This window comes from Sinohyriopsis cumingii, unplaced genomic scaffold (assembly GCF_028554795.1).
Source record: "Sinohyriopsis cumingii isolate HCF-2022 unplaced genomic scaffold, ASM2855479v2 utg003091l, whole genome shotgun sequence".
In the NCBI taxonomy this organism is placed as follows: domain Eukaryota; kingdom Metazoa; phylum Mollusca; class Bivalvia; order Unionida; family Unionidae; genus Sinohyriopsis; species Sinohyriopsis cumingii.
In genome coordinates this window covers 49,787-69,657 of record NW_028316394.1, presented here as the reverse complement: position 1 = coordinate 69,657, position 19,871 = coordinate 49,787, and the positions used below count along the sequence as shown (strand labels likewise).

Here is a 19,871-nt window from a genome sequence, read left to right as displayed (position 1 = left end):
GATCGTGTGTGCAGGTAAATCCCTTCTGTGGACATCCCAAAGGCATGCTTGAGCAGGACTGTGAAGAAGATGTCGAAGAGCATGGGGGCAAGGACACAGCCCTGTTTAACTCCACTGCAGATGTCAAAGGGGTCAGATGTTGAGCCATCGTACTACACTGTGCCTTTCATGTCATCGTGGAAGGACTAGATCATGCTTAGCAGCTTTGGAGGGCAACCAATGTTCGCCAAGATTGTGAAGAGTCCATCTGCTGACCAGATCGAATGCCTTGGTGAGGTCTATAAAGGCCAGGAAGAGGGGTCTGTGTTGTTCTCTGCATTTTTCCTGCAGTTGCCTGACAGAGAAGATCATGTCGATTGTGGACTTGTCTGCATGGAACCCACACTGCGACTATGGGTAAACTCTGTCAGCAAGCGTCTGCAGTCTGTTCAGGATGACACGTGCGAAAACTTTACCCACGATGCTGAGAAGTGATATGCCCCTGTAGTTGTTGCAGTCACTTCTGTTGCCCTTGTTCTTGTACAGGATTATGATGTTGGCGTTTCTCATGTCCTGCACCCTCATCCCAGCACTGGCAGAGGAGGTCGTGCAGGTGTGTGAGAAGCACGCTACATCCACACTTGATGAGTTCTGCTGTGATGCCATCCTTCCCTGGGGCTATACCTAGCGACAGTTTCTCTAAGGCCTTCTTTAGTTCATCTACAGTAGGTTTCTTGTCCAGTTCGACCATAAGAGGGAGGTTTTCAATGGCATTGAGGACATCATTGGTCACGTGGTTCTCTTTGGAGTACAGTTCAGAGTAGTATTCCACCCAACGCTCCATCTGCTTGCCCTTGTTGTGGATGGTATCACCTGTGGCAGACTTCAGTGGTGCTGTCAGTTTCTTCATGGGACCCATTGCTTTCTTTATGCCATCGTACATGCCTCTGATGTTTCCAATTTATGCTGCCAACTGGATACTCTGACAGAGCTGAAGCCAGTATTCATTGGCACACTGCCATGCTAATTTCTGCACTTTGCTTCTAGTAGACCTGTATGCCTGTAGTCTCTTCTGGCAGGGGGATCACTTGTATTGCAGGTGAGCACTGTGATGCTCTTCTATGGCTGGCATGAGTATGAGTTAGCCTCAAACCAGTCATTGTTCTTTGATTGCTTCTTACCAAAGATCTGTGTGTCTGTGCTGTATACAGTCTCTCTGATGTGATCCCATCTTTCTTTGGCATTGCCGTTGGGGGGTTCTGAATCAAACGTCTTGGAAAGAGCCTAGGTGAATTCCTCAGCCTTGTCTGGATATGATGTCATGCTCACATCAATGCATGGTTGACCCTCTTGCCTAGAGCAGTGGATCTTCTTCGGCTGAAGCTTCATTTTGCAGTGGTCGGTGTCACAGTCAGCACTTTGGAAGGTACGGGTAAGAAGCAGACCCTTCATGGCTGCCCGTCTTGTAATGATCAAGTCCAGCTGGTGCCAGTGTTTAGACCGGGGATACCTCCAAGACACTTTGTGCTGTGGCTTTGTCTGAAAGAATGAATTGGTGATGCTGAGGTCATGGTACGAGCACATCTCTAGAAGGTGCTGCCCATTCTCATTCATCTTCCCAATGCCAAACTTGCCAAGACAGGAGGGCCAAGAGTCATAGTCGGCACCCACCCTAGCATTGAAGTCGCCCACCAAAATCAAGTTATCTTCCTTGATAATTTTGTCGATGAACGAGTTTAACTCATCGTAAAACTCATCCTTGGTATCTGTGGAGGATCTTAGTGTGGAAGCATAGATGCTGATCAGGTTGACAGGCCCGTTTGTGGTGTGGAGGCAGAGGGATAGCAGTCTTCCATTTCCTTGTTGGCAGGGTTCTATCATCCCCAGCAGAGTGTTCCTGACAGCGAATCCAACACCAAACTCTGTGGCTTCATCAGCGCTCTTTCCTTGCCAGAAGAACGTGTAGTTCTTTTCTCTGAGGGACCTGGAATCTGGTAGTCGTGTCTCCTGTAGTGAGGCGATGTCGACTTGGAGCCTTGCAAGTTCGTCGTTGATGACTAAAGTCTTTCGAACATCACCGATTGTCTGGAGATCATCTGAAAGCCCAGTCAGCATGGTCTGGACATTCCAGGTACCTAGCTTGAGGATTGAAGTCTTGTTTTTTATTTTTATTTTGTTATTTCTTGGTGCAGTAGTTGTAGTCCGCTTGTCAGGTACTCGCATACCTTAAGCCTTACGCACCCAGCAAGGCAGGCGAACTGGCGGGATGGCACCTTATTGGCTGGGGGCTGCCCAGTTTGAGGCAGGCGGTAGCTGTCCAGTGAAACATGTTGGTCTCTCCCACCGTCAGAAGCCACCCCTGGTGTCTGGCTCTACGCCAATCGAGCGGTAACTTATAACCGGTAAACTGCTGCTTCCCGTGTTGTGTCAACACTGTGGAATGAAGCTGGAGTGTCCTCTCCAGGGCACAAGCCTGGGCAGGGTGATATGGGGAATCACCTGTTGCCCATGCAGGTGACCCTCCCCTCTCCATGCAGCTGATGGATCCAAGGGAAAGGACAAGCTGATACATCATGGCACCAGCTGCATCGCAGGAGTTGCCAAGATGACACTGAAACCAATGCCAAGTTGCCTTAGGGACTCCGTCTCCGGAATTAATGTTGGGGTTTACTCCCTTGGCCTTTCCGATGAGAGGGTATAGTTGCAAGGCAGCGAAGGTTTGAAATCGGAGTTTTCATTCTCTTAGATAGGTGACCACCCAAGGTTAACGAGCCCCATCTGCCTGAAGTGTCTGGTTTTGAGGCGCCAGAAACTCGGCTGTCATTCCTTATCCAGTCAGTTTAAACAGGTTCCGCCACTTGTGAAGGCCTGGAGTTGGATATGGTTGTCAGAGGCTCTATCAGACGCAAGCCACTGGAGGATTTCCAAGGGAAGTGGATGCTTATCTCCCACATCCGCCCCAGGCGATGACAACCCTTGGAACCCAAGTATTATAGAATGTATAAAACCGAATTAGGACAGGAAAAATACCTCTCATGTGGATTATTGTATTTTCTTAGGAAATTACTTGCTAAATTTAGGTGCTCAGCACATACACTGAAAATAGAGACAGGTAGGCATAGCAGGATTGAGAGAAATAATAGGTATTGTGAACTATGCCAGAAAAATGATGTTTATTTGGCAGAAGATGAATTCCATTTTGTTTGTGCTTGCCCAGATTATGACCATATAAGACAGAAATACTTCAATGAAGTTTATTATCTCTTTCCGTCAGTAGGAAAATTTGTATCCCTAATGAGTTATAGCAATATATTAATGAATATAAGGAATCTTTCTTGCTACATCAATTCAGTTTTTCATCTTAGACAATCTTTGATCACTCAAACGAATGGTGAATAATATACTTGGAGGTAGTAACATTTTTTATAAAATAATGCACTGATTATTGGAAATTATGTATCTATACTCATGATGAACACCATATTTAATTTCTTTAAACCATGGCGCACATACCTGTATTATACTTTGTAATATGGGTTGGTGGCCTAAATTACTAAATAAAGTATTAGTAGTAGTAGTAGTAGTAGTATTAAAAATAATGTAAAAACATGTTCTTTGATTACTCAATTCTGAAATTTCCCTATCACAGTCGTACCATATTTAGTTACCATATATACTGACTTATTAAACTGACCCAAAGACGAACTCTATAGACTCATAAATGTCATAGCATAATGTCCCAGCAGATGTGGGTCTATGCATTATGTTAGGAATAATCAGTAGAACAAATAACATTGACCCAGTCTGGCTAGTTCTATTACGATGGCAGACCAGAATCTATGTTGTTTGCAGATGGCACCATTTATACAAACTTATGTAGTATATATATGGTACCATAATGCCAAGTTTGGCAAGAGGAGCTAATGTTTTATATTCTTAAATTTGTGTTTGTATTTGTTTTCCTTGCTTTAAATTATAGGCTTTTGGTTGATCAGAGAATTATTTTTAAATATAACTTTCCAAGTCTAGGGTATTTATTGGTATATCATAAGATTGTTATGGTCATAGATTCAGTTTTTTTACTTTAATTTTAAGTATGTTTCCCCTGTCTTGAGTAACATTTATTGTCAAAATTATTGGTACAGTTTTTTGATAGAGAAGCCTGTCCATTTTATAAAATTGGGGTACCTATTTTGTCCCCACTCCACCTATCCATTTGTTTTTTATATCCATATGTCCAGCTTTCAGTTTCTTATCCAAACCGTAATTTTTATATTGTTTGAGATAAACTGATCATGTGTAGTACACTTATATGTCGTCACTGAAAAGTGACTTGCATACCATATTTGTGTGTCTTCAAGGTCAAGGTCAAAGTTACACATTTTTTAATTTTTTAATTTCTTCCCTGTAACTCGACAGCTTTTCAAAATAGAGGGATGAAAATAAAACATACCTGTCATTCTAAGATATGTCGGGTATCACAGTTTGTCATATCTTTAAGGTCAAGGTCAGAAACGTAGTACAAGTCCATACTCATTCCTGAACAATTGTGTTGGACAACATACCAAAGAATGTACCTAATTGACTTGTATTGCCTGAAACATACAGATATCTTATGCAGAGGTTATTACCACATAATTATGCTGAATGATTAGCTATTAATTATGAATATAATAAGTAATGTATGTAGTATAATTTAATCATATTTTTGATACCCAGATTAATAGATTATGGTAGGATGAACTAATTGATTAGCTTGCAAACCTTTGGATAACTTAAGATCGAGTTAAATATATAAGTGGTGTATGGATGCCCCAGTGCTAGACATCACTATAAACTGCCACAATGCACACATTATAGCGATATGACTGAAAATTGTTAAAAGCTACATTATAAATCCTAATCACACACACACACACACACACACACACATACTGGACTGTACATAGATTTCCATCTAATTTTTATCATGATTCTATCAGTAACAACTGTCCAATATAGCTTGAGTAAAATCTCAGGTGTTGAAATGTTTAGCTGAACTAAATGTACATGCATTTCCAGGTACTCAGACTACTATTTTTTGTTCATTCTTAAAACCTGAAAAGGAATATTATGATTGGCACTTGTTAAAACAAGTAAACACAGATGCAGTTTCATAATTTGGTTGAAATTATTGAGTTCTAATAGTCAATTATATTTTCTTTACAGCAAATAATGGGACCATGTGAAAAAGCCCTGGAACTTTTACAACATAAAATTGAACCAGAGAAATGAACAGGAGTTTTAAAAAAGATGCAAGGTCAATGTGAAATATAGGCCCAGAAGCTTCTGGGAATTGGTTCATTTGTTTCTATAACCTGAATTTGAATTGCTCAGCAGATTCCTTTAGTCATTTATTTTAAATGCTCAAGACCTTAAAATCAGGAAACAAAAAGAAATTGTTTCATTTAAATTTAGGGTTTTATATTTTGTTCTCATGGAAACATTATTGCTTATATTAGTATTTAGATGTTGTGTATCTCTTGCATTTCTATAATGATATGTGCAAAGTCAAAGTTTTATGAACTTGTAAAAAGCCCTACATTTCTGTGTACAAATGAATAAGTTTCTATTGCATTGCTAAACTTACACTAGTTCAGTTCAGTGTTCAGTTCAGGGATCAAATTTTGTCATGAAAAGGGGCAAACTACATACGTTACACAGATTTTGCAGTTCAGCATAGACATATAAATACAATGTGCAGTTGTCGATCCTACCTTATTTTTGGTTACATCCTCTTTTTAAGAATTTGCTAGCGGAATTAATCTGCAAGATTAAATAGCTGTGAATCCTGTTCTAAAAAAAATATTAACAAATAAACAAAATTTAATTGGTGTAAAAAAATATGGAAATCACAAAGATGAGTAGCAGCAATTGCAATTACAGTGTGTGCGTATGTATCACACTAATGATCTAAGATATAACCATCTATATCTTACAGGCAGAATTTTGTTGAAATAATATTTTTGTCAAAATAACAATGCCAGTTATTTGATAAGACGTAAAATGAATCGTACATAGTTTTGTAAAATATTTTTGTATATATCATTGTTTTGTAAAATGTATGTTCTTTCAAAATTTATTGTACATTTTGATTGCATTTTATTTTTGTTTACAAGCATGTTTGTATCATAAATATTATGAACATTTTCATTCCATGAAATACATATTTTAGTATGAACACTTATGATTTAAGTATATTTGTGACATTTTTATTAGTAGGTTTAAGGAGATTTTTGTTAGCATTCCATCAGTATTCTGCCTAATGTAATAACACATGGCATTATAGTGGGGTAGTGGGGAATATTATTTGAAAGTTACGTACTTCAAGTATCGTGAAATACATCCTGGCCCAATTTGCAAAAATATCTTAATCTGAATACATGCATATAATGAACTCTCTTTTTTTGTCCTTTAATGTTGTTTTGTCCAAGTCAAATTTATGGACAATTTCTTCACATAATTGTTAGATAATTATACAAAACCAATTCAGTATTTGTTAACTTGGTACTTTTCATATGCAGTCAAAACCACACTTTTGGACACCTTATAAATGATGCTTACTTATGAAGTCCAGTACAATGATCCCTCATATACACAGTTCAGGGTATCTCATTATTACACTTTAAGATAGGTGGGGCCATATAAATTATGTTATGGGGGTAGGTTCAAAACCAAAAACACAGTCATCCCAAAATTAAGATCCATGACTACCAGTTTGCCACTGATATCATTGATGAGTAGCAAAAACAAACAACTACAAAAATAAATGATCATTACTCTAACAGCCATTCGGTGTATGCATATTTATTATGTCATCATATAAAAAATATACCTGTGCATTTGATTGAGATCTGGGCTTTTTGTTGCAGTACAAAGCATAACTGTGATGTTCAGTCTGGAATCAAGGCAACTTACCTAGCATCATCTCATGGCATTCATACCCTTTTGTAATGGTCACTTGCATATCAATCATTTGGTCAAATTGGCTCCACCATCATTTGTGCTATATGAGCCTCAATCAAGTCATTCTCCTTTGTTAAATTTTGGCAAAATTGCCAACAGAAAATAAATATGGGGCTGGGCCTAACCTAATGAATTCTTTGGCACACTTCATACTGCAGATTGGGACAATTGAATGACAGAAAGAAAGTCTACTTTAAGTTGCCATAAGATGAGTCTAATGAATGTGATTTTATATAATTTGTACAACAATAATTTCAAGAATATATGTATTGGGGCAGTATTGAATAACATCAAAATATTTTTAAATCGATTCAAAATTCAATGAAGCAATAATTCTGCCAACAGTTAAGAGGTTCTAAATAATATATATTGCAACATAAATTTTTCCAGCAGAGGTTTATTTTGTACAGTTATTCTAACTTTAGTGTACTTCATTGATTTGATGTTTTAAAAATATTTCTTGATGTACATATTGTTGATGTTAACAAAAATCTTGAACAATAAACTGAAGATGATGGTGAAAATTTATTATGCATAATTATATTTGTTTCTTGGAAGAAAATTATGTCATGCATTTCCAGGCTGTTTTTTTCAATGAACAAAATCATTAAAATCACTGAAGACTGATAAGGTTATTGAAATTACATTGTGTCACATAAGTTTCTGATAGGAAGGAAATCATGGACAAGATTACAAAACATTTATCATCATAAACCTTTCAACCCTTTTAAGGAATAAGTTATCTCATCAATGTGAAAACTTTTAATATACAATCCTTGCTTTTTTATATTTTATTATTTCTCTTGGACCATGCTAAATGAGCTATGAAAAGAAAATTCAGAGACAAGCTTTTGAATGAGATAAACACAAATGAAGCTAAATTAAGTTTGTGACATATTTTTGGAACACATTTTGGTGTAATTTCATTTGGATGGTGGCGGTATTTACTTTTTTCACTGCTCAAGTTAACGTTTGGTTGTAGCACACTGTTGGCAAATAACATGTGTCAAAAGGAATAGAAGATTTTCTAGCCACACTTTTGGCAAACATTTACTGCTCGAAATAACAGTGTACAACAAGTGGGCCACTAACGGCATGATTCTGTGCAATTCGGGCACAAACTTCCAGCAAGCTGATTTGTTTTGCTTACTGTGAACCATTTGTTTCTATAAAGGCATGTTGTATGAGGGAACATGCTATTTTGAGGCACTTTGTAATGAGGGACCAGTGTATTTGTAATAAATATGAATCTTATGACTACATATGTAATTATAACATAAAGACAAGAAATAAAGGAACTTTTAAATCTTGTTTCTCTATTGTCTTTTACAAGTAATCCTAAAATCATAAACGTGTAATTCTGCAGGTTGAAGCTGGACTTGGATGTACTTGATGAGTGAGATTGAAATATGTACAAGCTCTCTCTCTCTCTTTTATAAGAATTACTTTAGAAATCAGTATAAGTCATATGCTGCCAACCATTCAGAAAATGACCTTAAATGCAAAGTTATTTTTCTTCTTATTGTTTAAATAGACTGTGACAAGTTTGTGTGTTTGGTTTCATCTGATGAGTGGGTTTAGACACCATGTCCAATGTACAGCAATAAGTTCAAGATCATCAGCATTTTTGTTTTATGTAAAGCACCCATGTAAAGCTTCTTTGTATGTACATGTACTATAAAACTTTTATTTTATAGACCTCAATTAGGCAGGTTTTTTTTATACCTCCTGCAAATTAAATTTTGGTTGTATACTGGAGTCAGCTTGTCTGTTCATATGTCCAGCATATGTTTGTTTACTGTCTCCAAAATTCTTGGAGTTGACCTCTTAAACATAAGGCATTTTTTTATATCTGGGAATGACTTTGTATCCTGTAAAAAAAAGAAGTCTTTCTGATCAGCATTTTAAACGTTATTCCCATTTTCAGCTCGCATGACCTTTTCCCTTCATCAGGCTTCCATCACGTGTTGTCCATTTGCAATTGTGTCTTTATTTTTAAATTTTACTACTGAAAGCCTTAAATAATAGTGGATCAGCACCATTTATACAAACTTAAAAATCCTTTATTCCTGTATGCTTTCTGCAAAATGTGGCAAAATTCTATTGAGCAGTTTTTGTGCTTATAATTTGAAATGTTTTCTATTTAAGCAACAGTGGTCATAGTTTATGTCATATGATAGATCAGTGTCATTTGTATAAAATTTAAAGCAGTCAAGATAATGTGTATCAAATTTGGTTCAGTTTTGTTGAGCAGATTCTGAGGATAAGTTATAAGTTTAAATATTTTTTGTACATCTGTTAGCTGCAGCCATATTTGAGGGTGAATTGGCATGTTTTGAACAAATTAAAATGTTTTCCTGTCATGATACTTTTGCTTATTTAGTCAAATTGTGAAGAGGTTTTTAAGAAGAAGCTGTTTAATGGCTTGTATGGTTTTAGCCATTGAGGACATATTTAAAAACTGATTGGCATCCACTAAACAAATTTGATGGGCCATCATGTTAGAGTGATTTCCGCAAAATAGTCTTTAAATTAGTCAGACAGTTTTTGATCTGAAATTATACATATTTTTGCAAATGATTTGTCATTACATATGTTTATTATGGCTATAAGTAGATCATTCCCTTAAAATGACATCTGATAAGCCACTCAACAGAACATGACCAAATTTGAAAGCATCTTGGCATGAATGAACTCAAAGTTTATATACATGATTCTAATCAGCCTTCAAATATGGTTGCCATAATAACAAATGTTAAAATGTCTCACCAAAAAAATATCAACAAAAAAAAGAACTTATAAAAACTTCTTCTAAGTAGCAGTTTAACAGAATTTAACCATATATTACAAAAAGTGTCCTAGCTTGAAAGCCTTTCACATTTGTTGAAATAATGATGATCCACTTTCAAATATGGCCACCATTACTAAAAAGAGAAACAAGTCACACAAATTGCCTAAGAAATATTGCTCAATAAAATTTGACTGATCTTGACAGAAAACAACCTTGCACAGAGATTTTTCAGTACGGGAAAAAGGATGCTGATGGGCCATTAAATGTAGATGAAGATAAAACAGCTGTTGAAGCCTTGAGACAATTGTTTTTATAAATACACAACATCTTTGGAAGACATTTCTGCAAAAGACTTCATAATGATCCTAAAATTTGAATTTTGTTGGAAAAAGTAGTTAATTTTACAAGTTTTACAGTAAGTCATGCAACTTCATTATTCCTGCTGTTAAAACATCAGGTTCAGAATCCTTCCTATATATGGCATGTCAGCTTAAGAATTATTAATGAATCTAAAACTTGTAAGCAATATGAATTAAAGAAATTGCAAGGAATATGCTCAGAAGAATATTCCTATCCCAGCTAGGTGCTCAGCATTAAGAGGTTAGGACTGGTTGGCCTGGTGTCAGGATAATGTGACTGGGTGGGACATCATGCTAAATGTCTGCGGCATAATGCCCCAGTGCTAGACATCACTTTAAACTGACACTGCCACACTACAGACATCATAGCAATATGACTGGAAATTTGTTAAAAGCTACATTAAAAATTTAAATCACACACAATCACAGCTACCCCAGCCAAATGATGGGATATGAGTTTATAGTCAAAAGTACATAACTTTTCTGGAATTAGTGCTAGTACATTGAATAGTGAAATGGAAACCTATCAATCATGACCATAATATGTAATATACTTTAAAGCAATCCAAAATAGTTTCCACCAGTTCACAAATTTCTGTCTTACTTTGCATCCAGCTGTAAGTTAAAATGGGCAATAACTCTTATAAAAATTCAAGGGAGAACAAAGACTTACAATTATCTGCATCTTTATAGACCTATTAGAAGCATCAGCTTTTACAGTGATCCATAAACATGTGCAAATCAAATGGCAGGACGAGTTGAATTAACATATGCAGCATTAAAGCGCAAGCACAAATATAAATTTTGCTAGTAAAGTTATTTGTCAGTGTTTGTATCTTCAGGTGATGACCTTAATATATGCCAAATTTCATGACAATCCAGTAGGAGCTTCATAACTAGTTGTGGTAAAAAAATTGCATCATATACTACATTACCAATACAACAAAAAGCAAGATTTAAAGAGCTTTCATGTACATCTATCTGTGCTTTGCTTACATGTACATCTTTGTGTGATTTGCTTACATATAGATCTTCATGTAATTTCCTTTCATGTACATCATCCTATGATTTACTTACATGTATGTAGTTGTGTGATTTGCCTACATGTACATCTTTGTGTGATTTGCTTACATGTACATCTTCCTGTGATTTGCTTACATGTATGTCATGTGATTTGCCTACATGAATATCTTGGTGTGATTTGTTTACAAGTACATCTTCATGTGACTTGCTTGCATGTACATCTTCATGTAATTTGCTTTCATGTACATCATTCTGGGATTTGCTTACATGTATGTCTTTGTGTGATTTGCCTACATGTACATCATTTTGTGATTTGCTTACATGTACATCTTTATGTAATTTGCTTACATGTACATCTTTGTGTGGTTAGCTTAGATATACTTGTTCATGTCATTTGCTTATAGTTATATCTTCATGTGATTTGATTACATGTACATCTTTGTGTGATTTGCTTGCATATACATCTTCATGTGATTTGCTTACATGTACATCTTCATGTGATTTGCTTTCATGTACATCTTTGTGTGATTTGCTTACATGTACATCTTTGTGTGATTTGCTTGCATGTACATATTCATGTGATTTGCTTACATGTACATCTTTGTGTGATTTCCTTGTATCATCATACATCTTCATGTGATTTGTTTACATGTACATCTTCATGTGGTTTGCTTTCATGTACATCTTTGTGTGATTTGCTTGCATGTACATCTTTGTGTGATTTGCTTACATGTACATCTTTGTGTGATTTGCTTTCATGTACATCTTTGTGTGATTTGCTTACATGTATGTCTTTGTGTGATTTGCCTACATGTACATCATTTTGTGATTTGCTTACATGTACATCTTTATGTAATTTGCTTACATGTACATCTTTGTGTGGTTAGCTTAGATATACTTGTTCATGTCATTTGCTTATAGTTATATCTTCATGTGATTTGATTACATGTACATCTCTGTGTGATTTGCTTGCATGTACATCTTCATGTGATTTGCTTACATGTACATCTTCATGTGATTTGCTTTCATGTACATCTTTGTGTGATTTGCTTACATGTACATCTTTGTGTGATTTGCTTGCATGTACATCTTCATATGATTTGCTTACATGTACATCTTTGTGTGATTTCCTTGTATCATCATACATCTTCATGTGATTTGTTTACATGTACATCTTCATGTGGTTTGCTTTCATGTACATCTTTGTGTGATTTGCTTGCATGTACATCTTTGTGTGATTTGCTTACATGTACATCTTTGTGTGATTTGCTTTCATGTACATCTTTGTGTGATTTGCTTACATGTACATCTGTATGTGATTTGCTTACATGTACATCTTTTTGTGATATGCTTTCACGTATATCTTCATCAGATTTGCTTACATGTACATCTTCATGTGATTTGCTTACATGTACATCTTTGTGTGATTTGCTTAGATATACATCTTCATGTGACTTGCTTACATGTACATCTTTGTGTGAATTGCTTACAGTTACATCTTTGTGTGATTTGCTTACATGTACATCTTCATGTGATTCGCTTGCGTGTACATCTTCATGTGATTTGCTTACACGTATATCTTCATCTGATTTGCTTACATTTACATCTTCATGTGATTTGCTTGCATGTACATATTCATGTGATTTGCTTGCATGTACATCTTTGTGTGATTTGCTCACATGTACATCTTCATGTGATTTTCTTACATGTACATCTTCATGTGAATTGCTTACATGTACATCTTTGTGTGATTTGCTTACATGTACATCTTCATGTGATTTGCTTACATGTACATCTTCATGTGATTTGCTTGCATGTACATCTTTGTGTGATTTGCTCACATGTACATCTTCATGTGATTTGCTTACATGTACATCTTCATGTGAATTGCTTACATGTACATCTTTGTGTGATTTGCTTGCATGTACATCTTCATGTGATTTGCTTGCATGTACATCTTCATGTGATTTGCTTACATATACATCTTTTTATGATTTGCTTGCATGTACATCTTCATGTGATTTGCTTGCATGTACATCTTCATGTGATTTGCTTCCATATACATCTTTTTGTGCTTTGTTCACATGTACATCTTTGTGTGATTTGCTTTGACGTATATCTTCATCTGATTTGCGTACATGTACATCTTCATGTGATTTGCTTACATGTACATCTTCATGTGATTTGCTTGCATGTACATCTTTGTGTGATTTGCTCACATGTACATCTTCATGTGATTTGCTTACATGTACATCTTCATGTGAATTGCTTACATGTACATCTTTGTGTGATTTGCTTGCATGTACATCTTCATGTGATTTGCTTACATATACATCTTTTTGTGCTTTGCTCACATGTACATCTTCATGTGATTTGCTTTCATGTCATCTTTGTGTGATTTGCTTTCATGTACATCTTTGTGTGATTTGCTTGCATGTACATCTTGATGTGATTTGCTAACATGTACATCTTTGTGAGATTTGGTTGCATGTACATTTTTGTGTGATTTGCTTGCATGTACATCTTCATGTGATTTGGTTACATGTACATCTTTGTGTGATATGCTTACATGTACATCTTTGTGTGATTTGCTTGCATGTACATCTTCATGTGATTTGGTTACATGTACATCTTCATGTGATGTGCTTGCATGTACATATTCATGTGATTTGCTTGCATGTACATCTTTGTGTGATTTGCTCACATGTACATCTTCATGTGATTTGCTTACATGTACATCTTCATGTGATTTGGTTACATGTACATCTTTGTGTGATATGCTTACATGTACATCTTTGTGTGATTTGCTTGCATGTACATCTTTGTGTGATTTGCTTGCATGTACATCTTCATGTGATTTGGTTACATGTACATCTTCATGTGATTTGCTTACATGTACATCTTCATGTGATGTGCTTGCATGTACATATTCATGTGATTTGCTTGCATGTACATCTTTGTGTGATTTGCTCACATGTACATCTTCATGTGATTTGCTTACATGTACATCTTCATGTGAATTGCTTACATGTACATCTTTGTGTGATTTGCTTGCATGTACATCTTCATGTGATTTGCTTACATGTACATCTTCATGTGATTTGCTTGCATGTACATCTTCATGTGATTTGGTTACGTGTACATCTTTGTGTGATATGCTTACATGTACATCTTTGTGTGATTTGCTTGCATGTACATCTTCATGTGATTTGCTTACATGTACATCTTCATGTGATTTGCTTACATGTACATCTTCATGTGATGTGCTTGCATGTACATATTCATGTGATTTGCTTGCATGTACATCTTTGTGTGATTTGCTCACATGTACATCTTCATGTGATTTGCTTACATGTACATCTTCATGTGAATTGCTTACATGTACATCTTTGTGTGATTTGCTTGCATGTACATCTACATGTGATTTGCTTACATGTACATCTTTTTGTGCTTTGCTTGCATGTACATCTTCATGTGATTTGCTTGCATGTACATCTTCATGTGATTTGCTTCCATATACATCGTTTTGTGCTTTGCTTTCATGTACATCTTTGTGTGATTTGCTTACATGTACATCTTTGTGTGATTTGCTTTCATGTACATCTTTGTGTGATTTGCTTACATGTATGTCTTTGTGTGATTTGCCTACATGTACACCATTTTGTGATTTGCTTACATGTACATCTTTATGTAATTTGCTTACATGTACATCTTTGTGTGGTTAGCTTAGATATACTTGTTCATGTCATTTGCTTATAGTTATATCTTCATGTGATTTGATTACATGTACATCTTTGTGTGATTTGCTTGCATGTACATCTTCATGTGATTTGCTTGCATGTACACCTTTCTGTGATTTGCTTACACATATATCTTCCTGTGATTTGCTTACATGTACATCTTTGTGTGATTGGCTTACATGTACATCTTTGTGTGAATTGCTTACATTTACATCTTTGAGTGATCTGCTTGCATGTACATCTTCATGTGATTTGATTGCTTGTACATCTTATGTGATTTGCTTTCATGTACATCTTCCTGTGATTTGCTTACATGTACATCTTTCTGTGAAATGCTTAGATATACATCTTCATGTGACTTACATGTACATCTTTCTGTGATTTGCTTAGATATACATCTTCATGTGACTTACTTACATGTACATCTTCATGTGACTCATTGCTTACATGTACATCTTATGTGATTTGCTTACCTGTACATTTTTAGTTAATTTGCTTACATGTACATCTTCAGGTGATTTGCTTACATGTACATCTTCAGAAGATGATCATACTATTTCGAAATTTTCAGGGCAATCCATCAAAACCTGTGTGACTCACTGTTACTTACTGTGCCAATGAGATTGCACCATTGACTGCACTGAAGTACAAGGCAAAAAGGGCAATAACTCTAACAAAAATGTAGGATCAATTCTTTTTATATTTGCATATTCTGGCAATGAACATAATATTGACCAAGTTTCGTGGCAATCGATTAAAAAACTGTTGGACAAGTTTACTAATGAGATTGTTTCATACACTGCATTAAGCTACAAGATGAAAAGTTCATTAATATGAGTGCCAGACAGATGTCAGATGGATGTGAGAATTACTATATATCCAAATCTGTCTGTGCAGTTTGCTAGGAGTAATCAGCAGAACAAACAATATAGACCCTAATCTGCAAGTGCATTATTCTATGGCAGATCTCAAATACCTTTGTTGTTTGCAATCTGACTCGACCTATAAGTGATCATTATGGTGTGCATAACCTGGTTTCATGGCAATGTATGCAACTGCAACACATGTATCATCGTATTAGATATTTGCAGTTTTTTTCATTCCCATATATGTGAGACACAGTCTGCCCATGTGAAAAAGACATAAGGGATGCATCAATCTCACATGAGTCCACTCAGGAGCATTGCTGATGACATTATGCTTTTTAGGTCATGAACATCTGCACATTTTCTTGTGTTATTATTACTGAAAGACAGTTATGCCAGCCTATAAAAAAATACTTCTTGTTTTTAAAAACTCTTTTACTGTTAACTTAACTTTTTATTTCTAAGGACATATACACTTTTAAAAAATTCTCTGAATTTCCATGGCTATATCCATTAGGATGATAACATCTTTCTTCCCCAGCATTAAGTCCTAGTGAGAAATGTGAGCAAAATAATCCATCATATGTGTTGCTGGTGGATAGGGTAATACAACTTTTTGAATCAGAATTGGTGGATGGGAGCTTAGCAATGCCTAATTGTTTCTACCCATACATTCTGATCCTTGAGTGGGATTTCCTATCCGACACCAGTTGAATGCACGCTTTCATTTGAGAAATTCTACCATGGCCTCAATATGTTCAAATTCAAAACCATACACATAAATGTCAGAGTATTTTTCCTCACTGAAATGAAAAGCTGTTCTGACTGATTTAATTTTTTTTTAGCTATAACTCTATCAATTACTGATCCATGTTTGATGTGATGCTTTCGATGCCAACAGCATGACCAGTGGTTAGAATTGATGGAAAAAAAATATTTTGTACTTTAGGATAAGAATAGTGGTCCAGAAATGCAACTTTAAAGTATGCATTTAAAAACCTGTGTATTTTGTGCTTGCAATAAATTTAAATCAAATGACACTTATAATTCATCATAAATCTCTAAATATTACTATGAGAAAATTTCTTAATCCATGAAAGATATACATCATACTATAAACCATAAATATTCTCAGTGTACATACTCTCATTTATGAGGTTGATGAGATACTACTTAAATCTTCAGCTGCGTTCAATTCACTGCTTCACCAGGTAACTAAGTCTTCACCCAATGCCTCCACTGTGGTGCATCTGGAGCTCGTAAAGCTGAAAATGTCACAGACAAAACCCAGTATCATGTCCTTAATGAGAATTAGTGGCAAAATTACATTATGCATCAATGTTACTAAGGCTGGTAGGTATAAATACTGCAAGGTTTTGATAAGTGAAACATCAATCAATTGAATACCAAGCCTTGCTAAAATGACTTACTCAGCTAAGGGGTAAAACTTTCCCTTCTGTGCAATCTTGAATTTAAATCCTTAAATTGAAAGCTACAAAAAAAAATCTGAGCCATCAGAAATTAGATTTTTCTGAGTTCCATCATGTTGTTGTTGTTGTTGTAGGGTTTAAGGCGATTTTTCAGCACACGATAGGCTATGCATGGCGGCCAGTATTAATGGTGGAGGAAGAACCCGGGAAAACCCCAGAAAGAACCACCGACCCATGATAAGCTACAGGCAAGCTTTCTCACATTCCCACATTGGCTGAATCCGAGACTCAAACCCATGCAGACAGAGGTGAGATGGCAATGATCCGTAATGGAGAGCACTTTAGACCACTCGGGGCCCAGAGTTCCATCATATACAAATTGTCTAAAGGATTCAGTGAGCAAACAATTTGTAAATGGGTGGTAATAGATAACTCTTAGATGAGTGGTAATAGATAACTTTTAAATGAGTGGTAATAGATAACTCATAGATGGGTGGTAATATATGATTTTTAGATGGGTGGTAATCAAGCTTGCAATATACAAAAATAATTGAATAATATAGACCACAGGCTTCATGCAATGAGTAATATAAGATATTATTCAATCAGTTTAATAAATTGTACTTCAGATGAGCATGAGTTTGATTTTAATGACTACATGGCTGTAACAATTTTGCATCACTCTTTGATATAACTATGTAACACTTCTGTGTCTTATGTTGCAGTGACGTTTTAAATTAAATCTTAAAATGCTAATAATATAAGATAATAAATAAATATTACTGATATACTTTAAAATATCAATTCTCCCAATATCAATGCACACAACCTGTATTGTTAAAACAGTACTTGAGACATAATTTAAAATTGCATTAAATGTAATGTCCCAAGTTATGACATTCTTTGTTTGGCTACATCATTCTTGTCAGTCAAAATTAATTTAACCACTTCCACATTTAACCTAGAATAAAACTATAATTATATCATAATGATGGTGCACTGTACTGGAGCTAGATTATTATAATCCCCAATAAACTCATCTTTTTTCTGATCATGATTGTGACAGTTGGTGTTTCTGTTGCTGATCACTTGTATCTAGTACTAATTACCTTGAAATAAACATACAACTCTTTCAGTTCTGAGTCAGGTCCTATTGGCCCCAGGCCATTAGTGGACTGACTGTGTCAGAAATAGAGTAGAACTGGGATATAAGGCCATCAGCATACTGAAAAGGAATATAATTCTTGTGAACATATTTAATTTTAGAAACAAAATGATACAACTAACTTTAAGGTGTCAGATGATCAAAAGTGTCCTCAAATGACACCATCTAACTTCTGTTCTCAGACATTATAATATACATTCCTTCCTACTATATATTAACAGTCATCCATTAAGTCTGTCAGATATCAATGTACCTGTCTTTTTCTGTCAGTGGCTATTCTATTAATACATGTACATACCTGTCTTTTTCTTCAGTGGCTGTTCCATTAATACATGTACATACCTGTCTTTTTCTGTCAGTGGCTATTCCATTAATATGTGTACATACCTGTCTTTTTCTGTCAGTGGCTATTCCATTAATATGTGTACATACTTGTTTTTTTTTCTGTCAGTGGCTATTCCATTAATATATGTACATATATCAAGACATAATGGTGTTCAAGCTACTAATCTTATTCCTCCACAATAATGCCAACAACTTAGGTCGAGAAAACATCAAAGTATATCCAGTCAATGCCAAAAATAACCAGGATGTATTAATTATAATTCTCTCTTACTAACCAATCATGATTAACCAATCCAACATATTCCCCCCCCCCCCAATCTTAAAAAATTATTTCAAAGAAAAGAGTCACATCCAATTGGTAGTTCTAAAAGTGTGTGGGTGAACTTCTTGTTTGCTATGCCTGACTAGCTTGGCATATGTCATTTTCCTATCATGCTGAAAGGAGATGCTGACCAATAACAGAATCTAAAAGATGTAATACTGACATGAGTCTGGGTATGAAGTGATGTACAGACCTGTATATGGATATCAGGTGGATCACTCTGTTGAGCTTGTGTAAGAACAACTGAGGAAAAAGACTTGTCAAATAATGTTTTATAATTCAAGAGTCTAAAATTGTTCCACCTAGAGGAATACTATAGAATAAAGTTTAAGAATTTAAATCTTACCCTCAGAATTGCTTTCTTGGCAAACAACCCTGCTAAGACAGATGTGGAGAGACTCTGAAAAACATGAGAAAAACTAATGAAAATTTGTAATGCTTCCAGGTTGAGAGTATTGTAGTTAGTGATGAAGGAATAAGTTAGGAAGATGGTATGGAGGGATGAAGTAATACTAATTTATGTCAGTATGGATGAGTATAACTCAAAGTATTAATATGTATGTCCCTTTTTGTCCTAAAGAGACAGCTCTAAGCAATTTGTGAAATTTTCTCCTTACTTGTATGTGTATGTCACTAAAGAGTTCATATTTGAAACATTAATGGAGGAATTATTGTGGTGATTTCCTTCAAAAAACATTTTCTACTATAGTTTCGTGTATTTACCATCAGTGCAACAATATCCTTGGGAGATAACTACAATAGGGTCTTATGATTTATCTAACTTTGAGTTGCATCCATGGATGTATAAAATTGACCAGAAGGGCCAATCAATATGTAGTTTGTTAC

General features: G+C 35.3%; 1 protein-coding gene across 3 annotated transcripts in view; it reads left to right on the top strand.

Moving 5' to 3' along the window:
• Positions 1-8,735, top strand: part of LOC149769880 (serine/threonine kinase-like domain-containing protein STKLD1) — an 81,053-nt gene extending 72,318 nt beyond the window's left edge. For 2 of the 3 annotated variants that reach the window (XM_089949697.1, XM_089949698.1), the window contains exon 19: positions 5,188-8,294. In XM_089949697.1, coding sequence (XP_089805823.1) covers positions 5,188-5,253 — 66 coding nt within the window. In that variant the 3' untranslated portion in view covers positions 5,254-8,294. Of the gene's footprint in view, positions 1-5,187 lie in introns of all 3 variants that reach the window. The other variant, XR_016419030.1, reaches the window with a different exon arrangement.
• Positions 8,736-19,871: the final 11,136 nt, after the last annotated feature.